At 36.4% G+C, this 11,639-nt stretch overlaps 1 protein-coding gene across 5 annotated transcripts in view; it reads left to right on the forward strand.

Moving 5' to 3' along the window:
• SEMA3D (semaphorin 3D) overlaps positions 1-11,639 on the forward strand; it is a 195,419-nt gene that overhangs the window by 159,778 nt on the left and 24,002 nt on the right. For all 5 annotated transcript variants that reach the window (XM_084787581.1, XM_084787578.1, XM_084787577.1 and 2 more), the window contains 2 exons: positions 112-256; positions 9,301-9,523. In XM_084787581.1, coding sequence (XP_084643707.1) covers positions 112-256; positions 9,301-9,523 — 368 coding nt within the window. The remainder of the gene's footprint in view (positions 1-111; positions 257-9,300; positions 9,524-11,639) is intronic.

Here is an 11,639-nt window from a genome sequence, read left to right on the forward strand (position 1 = left end):
TTATTTCTGCAGTTCCTGTTAACTGGACCTTGCCACATATTTTCCATGCATCTCTTAGGTGCAGATACATGCTCAATGGGTGAATGAATGACTCATGTTCCTCTCTTTCAGCTCCATCTTCAAAGGCTCTGCTGTCTGTGTGTATAGCATGGCTGATATCAGAGCAGTTTTTAATGGTCCTTACGCTCATAAGGAAAGTGCAGACCACCGTTGGGTACAGTATGATGGGAGGATACCTTATCCCCGACCTGGAACGGTATGTACCCAGCTGAATAACTGAATTATTTTTCCAGTTCCATATTCGTTTTCTAATTCTACTATTACCAACTATGCCATCTTTAAAGCTACATGTGCTGTTGATTTTGAAATAACTGTTTGTTTACAGTGACATATTAGTATTCCCATAATTCAAAGGAAGTTAAAAAATTTTGACTTTTGGCAGCAACTCACTGGACAATATTGTGATGGTTGCATTATGATAGAATTACAGAATTTAACTCAGATATGTCAATTTAGTTGTCCAGAGCGCACATTTTGTAAATTAGATGAAATGCCAACTAAGCAATTGTTCTGTTCATGCATCTCTGCGTATATCTTGCCTACATCTCCAAAATATTTTAGAGTCTGGCCCTTCTTTTGAAAGGTTCTATTGTTTAAAACGTTTCATTTAAACAATCCCCTTTCTTGATATGCATCTGTCTTTTCTTTATTATGCTGAACTATGAAATACTATACAATTCTTTAAGTGGAAGAAATTCTAAATAACCCAAGTCCAAGACCCTTCGATGACACATACATGTAGTAAGAGCAGTCTAAACGATGGAGTAAGAAGATTTTGATCTTGAGACAAGCCTTTATGCTGGATAGAAAGTGAGGCTCATGGTCCAAGACCATGGAGGCAGAGCAGAAAGACTCATCTTAGGCTAAAATTATGGTCAAATGGTGAAAACTATGTTTAAGGACAGATGAGAAAAAGTAAGATGTGTTTTAGAATTCATGCATTTGCCTAAAAATAATAACAGGGTGTAGGAGATGATTCAGGCAGCTGTACAATCATGAGGACCTGTGTCTAGATCCCTGGAAACCAATTAAAAAGCTGGATGCTGTAGTACAGTCCCATAATCCCACTGCTGAAGAGGGAGAGATAGGATTAACAATTGGATTTCCAGTCAGCCTAGCCAAATGCCTGAGCTTCATTATCAGTGAGACTATCTTCAGAAACAAGGCATACAGCAATTGAAGAAGACACCAGTATTGATCCTGGAGTTCACATGTAGGTGAACACAGACATGAACACAAACATATATGCACAGCAATAACTACGATGTATTCTTCTGTTTATTCTTTACAAATGAGAGTAATCCCTTCTCCAAGACTCAATTACAAGGAAGTTAATGTCTTATATATCTATGTAGGGATTATACTAAATATTTCCACCAAGATATTTGATAACCATCAAAAGAAATTGATATAACCCTTCAAATTCTACTTAATATTGACTTTTTCTGCTTATTATTAAAGGGGAAATAACTGGAAGTGGTGCTTTTTAAATTATCTTCCTGGCTTCTTGATATGTAGCATAATTAAACTTGTATGTGTTATTCTGCAACTATTTCTATTTTCTTTTCATTATTCCTCAATATAATTTGTTTTCAGGGTGTTTTACATTGATTATTAGGTATTCATTATTTTATGGATATGTATGAATTTATATTATATTGCTATTTATTGGCCTTTGGAAAGAGTGTTTGTCATCCAATTTTGTGTGACTTTTTTTTTTCTGAGGAAATGAGAAAAGATTAGACATATCCCATGAGAGACCAAAGAAATGACTATGTCTGTATCTAGCTTGCAGAACCAGTGAGTTTTTTGGTGTCACACGGGTGAGGGGTTACTTTCAGGAGCCTGGGTGACTGTTGAGCAACGACATCACTGAGAAATTTACCGTGTGCTGTGATGACGCACAAAGGCTACAATTACGGAGCTCTGGGGAGAATGGGCAGTTAGCTTCCTTTAAGTCTCCTCTTTCCCAGTGACTCCTTCTTGCTGACGGAAACATGGGGGCCTTTATGGACTTTCTAAGTTGCCAGAGCTTCCTCCGTTTGCTAAATTTTGTGAGCTTCTGACATTTTACGGGCCACAATCCTTCCTCCAGGAATGAATGTTTTAATGAGAAGGAAATAGTGACACCAATGCTCAGGCTGGGCTGGAAGTCCTGCTTATGTACTCCAGGATGACCTTGGAATAAGGCAGTCTAAGTGTATCTGTTAATCGCACCTGGGGATAACAAGATTACTGCCACGGTTTTTGAGCCAAACTTGAAGCAAGCTTTATTAAGTATTGGCCAAGATAATGGATACTTACCAGTTCCATACCAAGGATTTTCAGAGAATGGCCCCAAATTACGTTAGTCCAGTGGTTATAGAGACAAAATCCACAATTCTACCTAGGACTTTGTCTAATCAGGGCCAAGCATTCAACCTGAGGTACTTCCTACCCATGTTCCTCCAGTCTACATGGAGTCAAGCACATCCTGGGCAGTTGGGGCAACCAGTTTTGTTTACAGAAGTAAAACCCATGGCTTGTTATCTTATATGACCAGTCACCAGCAGTCCAGGAAGTTGTCTATTTTGGGGCAAGTGAACCCACAGGTTAGAGATATTTTTGTTTTATAAATCCCTTAAGCGCAGTAGTTAAAACGTAAACACAACTTTAGCCCTCACGTATCCAACTCACGATTGTTGGCATTACAGGAGTGAGCTGCTATTACCAATGTTCATGGAAAAATACTTTTCAAATAATATGATTTTTTTTAACAATCACTTTTTAGTTTCTTTCATTTTTACTATGAACAAAACAAGTAACCTGCAATACAAACTCTTAAATGTTTAAGTTTGCAATACATTACCATGAAGCATCAGGATAAAGATCGCACAACAGGCATGTAAAACTCATTCATCTTGGCTAAAAAGACATGCCCATAGTTTTCAACTCTCTCTTTTCTCCCTATCCCCTGGTAGCCACTTTATTGCTCTCCAGTTCTATGATTTAGTACACCAGTACCTCATATTAGTAAGTCACTGACTTTCTGTGTAGAAATGGCTTTACTCAGCATCATCATGAAAGTGCTTTCATGCTACATACGGTAGAATTCCTTTCCTTTTTTTTGGTTAATAGTATTTCAGAGTTGTGTGTGTGAGTGTGTGTGTGTGTGTGTGTGTGTGTGTGTGTGTGTGTGTGTGTGTGTGTGTGTTCATTGTCCATTCATCTGTCAGTTGCTCCACATCTTTGCTACTTGGAATAGGATTGCAATGAACCCAAGAATGATGATACCACTTGTAGGTACTTACTTGAATTCAAGCCATTACAGGATTTTTGTTTTGTTTTGTGGTTTGTTTTGTTTTATTCTCAGTCATCTGAGTATTAAAAGTAGAGGTATTTTAAGCAATGTACATTAATTATAATGAGTAATTTCATACACAGGCACACCCAAAATATCCTACTCCTTAATTTATCACAATTACTAAAATGACTACATACCAATATTTAAAGGTATTTTACTTTATAATTATAATTAAATGAAAGAAACTTTGAGGTTTGCTGTCACTCTTTTCTCAGCTACTGCTTGAAACACTTGGGAATGTTATTGAAGACATACAGAATACTTATTATATATGCCACTTCTAAGCATGTAGCCACGTCTCTGAAATGGCAATAACACACTTCTCCAAAATCAGAAAATGCATGTTAGTATTTTTCATCAGTGACAAAAGAAGAAACATCATGTGTCAAAAATGCTGGTCCCTAATACTGTACACTCAAAACAGCTATAACCAAATTTTAAGATTAAGATTACTAAAAGAATGCATAGGGTTTTTACTTCTCTTTTCTAAACTTATTTAGTTATTTTCAATGATTATGTATTATTTTATTGGCTTATAATGATTAGTCTGTTCCTGCATTGCAAACCTCTTTTTTTTATTTTTGGTTTATTTAGAAGCTAGTTTTAACATTAAGGCTGATGCAGAGTTAAGAATATCATGTAGCTGATGTGGAAATTTGTTGCCCAAGTGCTTTTACCAAATGAACCTTACCACTTTAAGTAACCACATTCATAAAATCAGTGAAATTAAGTTTCACAGACTATCAAGTGACTGCCCTTGTAAAACTTGAGAATGTAAGAGCTGGAAGGAGTGATAGAGACGTCATAACTCACCCTCTCATTACACTGGAGGAAACCAGTGTCCAGAATAACTAAATAACACACCCAATCTCGTGTTACCCAACTAGCAGAACGAGAGGGAGCTGCTGCGTGGGGTTTTATGATCAGAATTCTCCTTGTTCTTTGATATAATATTCACATCTTTCTTAATGTTCCCCTTGTAAATACGTGCCTACACCCCTATCCAAAATTAGCTATATTTATTTTATATCTTCTACCTTCACATTCTCCTCCATGTGCTTATTAAAAGTACAAACTATACAGCTATATTCTTTTTCCTCCAGTTAAGAAATTTGACATACGATTATAACTGAATTTTTTTAAATAACTCAAACAGTTTCATATGTACTGCCAAGAGATTTCACTACACTCTTTCTGTTATTGTTTTGAGGCAGAGCCTTACAAAGGTCCTCAAACTTGTTACATAGTCAAAGATGGTCTTGAACTCTTGATCCTCTGGCTCCTCCCTGCCAATTGCTAAGATGACCGATGTGTACTAACACCCCAGCAGAATTCATACAGTCTCTGAACGTCAACATAGTGTTGATTCATTTGCATAGTTGTGTATGTGGAAAATATTAAAGACCATTTATGCATGTTCGCAGCATGAAATAAATTTTGAAGGAGGAGCCTTTTATTAATTTAGAATTACCATAAGCGATATGAAGAGTTACATACATAGAGCTGCCTTCTAAGTGATAACAACAACAATAACTACTACTACCATCTTCAATTGTTTCCTTTTGGCTTGGTCTGTCCTTTACAAGTGTATAATGGAATTTCATAGCCTTTTAATACCTGATGCTTTTATTTTAACATAGAAAAATGTTTCTAACTTGAATGAAAGATGTGCTGAATGTCGAATTAGTTTTCTATACATTGAATAGAGCCTTTACTTTCATATTTTCTGCCTCCGTATTACTTTTATGATTAACACTGAATTAATATCCCAGCAGGGACCCCAGGTAAATGCGTACAGGCATGGGGTCATCCCCATCTCATTTACTCTTCTTGGTTTTTAATCTAGTATTGCACCACTGTTGACCAATGCCAAATCTCAACTCCTCACCCAGTGTTCTATGTTAATACACCTGGCCATGCACAGATATTTTACTTCCGTGATTCTTCTGCCCTCTGCTGTTTGAAGAAAACAGCTGGACAAACCATAATGTGTTTTAATAGTTAAAAATGAAGCAGGAGACTTTGACAGTAAAAGCAGTGGTCATTTTGAAAGAAATTAAAAGTGAATTACAATTTGTACAAAAGTTGAGAACAGGGGGCAACATAGTTTAAAAATAGTGAATCATATGTTTTCTATACATCTACCTTGTAAAAGCCTGTGCTCTTTTCATCTTTGCTGAATTTCAGTTTTAAGTCACTCCTCTATTAAAAGCTGCACTCATTCCCCTTTCCCCCTGATTTCCAGCTGTTTAAAATGCAAAACCTTAGCTTCTAAACTGGAACCTCCAATTCTCAAACTATGTCTACTTGAATTTTGATTTTCCTCTATAAGGGAAAAAGAATCTGAAAGAAGGGCATGAGGGTACAGGGCTCAAAAAGTTCAAGTTCCTTAGATTAATTTTACATGGTTCATTATGCCCTAATGGCTATATATTTGAGTAAGTCTCTCCTCCCTCTCTCTTACCTCTAATTGGCAAGGTCTTTCCTTGCCAATCTTATTTCAGACTGATACTTAGATTAATAATGAGAGGTATGAGATTCGACTTAGGAAATTTGCATTTTCAAATATAATAAAAATCAGACTTCCCTTACACATCACACATAAAATGTTCTGCTTCTTTCCCCAGTTTGCCCAGATTAAAAAGCCTGGTTTGGTCTTTGCTTGTGCCATGACTTTCCTCAATTAGTCATTGCTCTGATTTGTGTGAGAGGAAATGGTGACCTAGAGAAATCGGAAAGCACCCTGCAGCATCCAGCGGATAGACTTTCCACAGCTGCCTGGTGCCTTGCCATGGCAACTTCTGCGGAGCATAAGGAGTAACACCTAGCTAACTGCAGCTGCCTGACCCTGCCACGCCAGCACGGCCAGCTGCTGTGGGCCGCACCCTGGCATCTCAGGGTTTATCTAGGCGGGATCTCTTTTCTCTTCAGCCTTTGAGAAGTATCCAGAAATGTGTTGGCGTTTTAAAGTCTAACCAAAAGTTTTCTGTTCTTTTTTCATTCTCTCAAAGTTAAACCTTTCATAAGAACTTTTGAGAGCTGTAAGAGGAACGGTTAACTAGCCGAAATTCTTGCTTTTCATAGGAAGGAAATAAATGATAGGAAACCACAGGACGAAACAAAAGGAGCCATGTGGGGCAGAACATTTATATGAATCATGACAAGACTTACAAATTTAAAAGAATATGCACATCCCCACACTAACACGTAGGATATACATCTTCAGTGGGGATCTATGAAGGAAAATTGTGGTTTGTCTAAGATGTGGTAATTCTTTACACTCTTTGTGTGCTCTTCTTGGGACTCTATTTCCTGTTTTACCTGAGCAGTTTTTGGGTATCTGAACTTGTTGTGTGATATCAAAGCAAGCATCAGGGCTTTGAACGTACTTACTAAAACAATACTGTTTGGTTTGTACTTTTCTGCATTAAACCTCAGAGTGTAACATTCCCACACTACTTTCACTTGTGTGAGCACCGCGGTAAGGACCTGAGATCACTCCTAGCAACGAAGGGCCAAGGGTCTCAGCCAAACACTGGCAGTGTGCCACAAGGGACGCTGCCATAAGAAGACAATTATATTTACAAAAGTCTTCCTGTAGCTGTCAATAGAAACCAGGTCTCCCCCCTTCTCTTCTCTTTTTATCCTTTAGTTTTTATTGCGTGTGAGCCTTTCTGTTAGCAGCAAGCTGTGCTACATGTTGGCTAAACGTTGTATCGTCGTTTAGTTGCACTGTCTTACAGTGAGATGTGTTATTACTCTTAAATTTTATAGCAAGAATTGTGGCTTGACTACCATGAGTTACATCTTTTGAAGTCATGGTTAGTGTGTAACTACAGCTGCGAAGTCTAAGGAGATGTCTTTTCTTAAGTTGATGGGCTTTTTCCTATATGTGATGGGGCAAATCTTGCCTTTAATAGTAAATCAATCAAACTGAACTGAAGGTGTTGTGAGATATAAGGGCCTTGGGAATGGCCTGGGAGTACAGGTCAAATGCGCAGCCTATAATTAGGAAAGAGCTCAGTACTATCTTGTCTGTATCCACTTACAGTTTCAATCTACTTAACAAAGGGTTCCTTCCACTCTCATGTGCAGGGATGAAGGGCAAATGCTGAAAACAGTCCTGGAACCCACAGGTTTCAATCTTCAGACCATCCTTCCCTAGCAGATACATTAAATAAGTACCTAATGGCTGGTGATGTAGGCCAGGTCTGCTCTCTTTCATACAGACCTGGGGCAAATATCTAGATACCAGGAAAGGATCAGTTTCTTTTTTTCCCCTTTATTAATTTATTCTTGTTACATCTCACTGGTTATCCCATCCCTTGTATCCTCCCATTCTTCCCTCCCTCCCATTTTCCCCTTATTCCCCTCCCCTATGACTGTTCCTGAGGGGGATTACCTCCCCCTGTATATGCTCATAGGGTATCAAGTCTCTTCTTGGTAACCTGCTGTTCTTCCTCTGAGTGCCACCAGGTCTCCCCCTCCAGTTTCTTAATGGAAGACATGCAAGACTTTCATAAAGGTTATGCTCAAAATAATTAGGAAATCCCTAACTGGTCTTTTAATATATTAGTACAGCTTCTTTGGTGGACATTCTCCATCATACTGGATCATTATGCTTCTATTGGTATGAAATTTGGAGTTACCCCAGGATCTGTTACCCCAGAATCTGCAGCTAACAATTCCCTTGCTGACCTCTTAGAAGGAGGCCTAGGAGCACTGCTATGAGGCTAATAGTGCCTAGTTTAAATGGCTTTGCTCAGTGGAAACTTCCTTTCCTTTCATAATTTTTTTAGAACATTTAATTTTTTATTGCTCGATTTATTTTATTTTGGTGTTATCCAGAGAATTTTAATATAAGCTTTTTCTGATGTTGTTAATTTTATTCTATGTACTTGTATTGATAGTTTTCATTCCAAAAAGATCATTTATCAACTAAGATTTGAAGTGTAAAGATTTTATCTTTCTACAAAAGACAACTTCCCAGGATGCATCTTTTGCAACATAAATAAAACATTATATGGTATAGTATATATCTTGTAAAATATTAAAATTATTCTTTATTTTGAATAACTGTATATCAAACTCATTGATTATATAGCCTAGTGTGCTCTTGTGTGTGGCCACCAGAGGGCAGTTGATGCTTACTCTTTCTTTAATAAACATTCCCAGAAAGATTTCTAGGAAGGAGTGGGAAATGGCTTAGGGTGCCTTCTGAGAGAGCCCAGGCTTGGAAGAAGAGCTGCAGAAAATGGCACCAGATAATTTTCACAGCAGCTCTAACAGAAGTCTAAAATTATAATTTCAAAACATTAAAGTTCTTTTGGAACTAATGTTGTAACTTGTTGCTTTGCTCCTTTTAAATTTTGATAAATGTAGTTAAATTTGAGTGGGATCCTAAATTTATTTAAAATTGGAAGTCTTTCTGTACCTTCTTGGGTGATAGATCATTTCTGACAGTTTCATCAATTTACATTTCCAGTACTGTCATTAAAATCTTTGGTGGGATTTATGGGATCTGGTTTCCTTCTTTGAACTCTGTTTTAGTCTGCCCCTGAGCCCGAATCCTCCTGTCCTGGCCATCTTGTAGAGTAACAGGGATGCACCATAGTGCCTGATTAAAAAAAAATATCAATCTTTACTCAAAATAATAATCTTTTTAAGAAAGGAAGTTTACATTGGAGAAACTTGAGAAAAATCTGGTGAAGTCACATCATTTTGATTATTTTTATGAAGAAACATAGATTTAAGTCTGTTGAGGCTGGACTTCATTTACTGCACATCTATGTAATAACCCTCTCTCCGGCCCCCAAACATCTGTCTACTGTTATCCATAGCACACATCTCTCAGGTGCATATGCAGCAATCTTATTCCTGTTCGTATTTCTTTTCAGTGTCCAAGCAAAACCTATGATCCACTCATTAAGTCCACCCGAGACTTTCCAGATGATGTCATCAGTTTCATAAGGCGGCACCCAGTGATGTACAAGTCAGTTTACCCAGTGGCGGGAGCACCAACCTTCAAGAGAGTCAATGTGGACTACAGACTGACACAGATAGTGGTGGATCATGTAGTCGCTGAAGATGGACAGTATGATGTCATGTTTCTCGGAACAGGTACACTCCAACCACACTTTCAGTCAAAGATACTGTTCATTAATGAATAAATAAAACAAAACCTTGCAAAATATTTGTTGGCAAAAATCAAGTACACATTAGTTAAAACCTTGCCAGCATTTCCTGAAGTTGTGTAGCCTGTGCTTTTAAATGATGACCAGCAATGCCTGCCATCCACACTGAAAATTTAAAATACATGTATTGTAAATAATGTTTTTGGCACTATTCTGGATTAGTTGCTCAAAAAAAAAAAAAAAAAAAAAAAAAAAAAAAAAAAAAAGGTCTGCCTAACCACTGAGGACTAAAGGTAAATAAAGTGAAGTCATGTCTCCATGTTCACCTTCTGCTCGCACCACAGGGTGCTTGGTAAATTCTACCACAATGCTCCCCTTTCACCAGACTGTGGAAAGCAGGGACTTGATGGCCTAAAGGCGGTTTTTGGAATCATTAAGTATTACTTATAAATACCTTCAAATAAAATTTTTTCGAAGTTTGCTTTCTTTTCATGAATTTTATAGATTAAAATTAATTTTGTGCATCTTTATTCCTGTAATTTGTGCCATTTCATTTATTACTTGTCAATGCTGTAATCATAAAATGATTAAAATAACATGTTTTTAGCCAGGTGTGGTAGTGAATGCCTATAATCTCAGCATTTGTAATGCTAAAGAAGAGGATCAGAAGCCCAAGACCTCCCTAAGGAATACATAGGGACTTTTTATCTCTCTGTCTATCTGTCTGTCTGTCTGTCTGTCTATCCATCCATCCATCTATCTAATCTATCTATCTGCTGATATATATACATATATATATAACAAATAAACATCAGTTAATACCTTACCAATGATTTCCAAAATTGTATATCCTGTGCTAATAAACGATCAGAAATATATATGCATATACAGACACATATATATGCAAACATTTATATGTACATATATACATGTACACTTTACATAGAAAATATTTCTTATTTGGCGATTCACAAAATTACAAAAATTGTTATGTAATCACATTGTTTTAGTGGCAGTAAAGACAGCATGCACCCTCGAAACTTTCTCCTACATGAACTAAGCATTTCTGTAGTAGAAATTAATAAGTTTAAATACTAGATATTTTATTGGGACAGGTTCTTAAGAATGTGAAATGATTTTAGAATTATTTACATCTCAAGTACTACAATGGTTCAACAATATTAGGCTTATTATGAGAACGACTCTAGCACAACTCCTAGGGTCTTTGGCTGACAGCTATTGGGCCTGATTTCTACCATTACAGATGACAAGTGCAAAACCCAGATAATCTAAGGGATGTTCCATTTTTGAGACTACAGAGATGACTACTTAAGGGCCAGAACTTTAATTAGTCTGCTTTTAATTCTCATGAGCTAAATTTAATTTTTAGTGTCCAGCCAAAGCTCATTCTTAGGTCCCTAACAGTTCACTACCATAGCCAACACTCAGCCACTAGGTGGTACTACCTAACCTTTCCTGAGAAAAATACGATGATCATTTTAAAAGTAAATTTTTTAATTGTAAAAATTAAAAATGTATTTAGTAGTTTTGAGCATACTAGAGTCATTTTTTAAATAATCTAGGAAATTTTCTACATATAGAGGTATTCTGTATGTCCCTATTTTCCAGCCCCACTGCTCAGGAGCATAAAAACCTCTTTTCAGTGGATTAATTGTAAAGTAACAACTGTACTTTGATTTTTCCTTGGGTAGTTTTGATTTCTTTCTATACTTGTATGATACACAATCACACTGCATTCATTATAAGATATTTAAGTAGTATACTAAACACCATTTTGTTGTATATTATTAAACTTGTATTTTGTTTTAAGTGTAAATTGAAATAACTTGAGTAAACTTTATTTTTTACCTCATTACAAATATTTCTGAATGCATTTTGTATGTGAAAGAGCTTAGAGTTACTTTTCTCATGGAAAAATTTCCAGTGTTTTTTGGTACCTTTGTTAACATTTTTAAAAGACTATATACTTTTTTTTTTTTACTATTTATCATAAATCACATATAATTGCTAAATAAATATTATGGTAGTGAAAAAATATATATTATCTTAACATAGTTTAATGAGTAAAAGCTTTGTTTCTC

The sequence above is a fragment of the Acomys minous genome, assembly GCF_964271855.1.
Source record: "Acomys minous genome assembly, chromosome: 6".
In the NCBI taxonomy this organism is placed as follows: Eukaryota; Metazoa; Chordata; class Mammalia; order Rodentia; family Muridae; genus Acomys; species Acomys minous.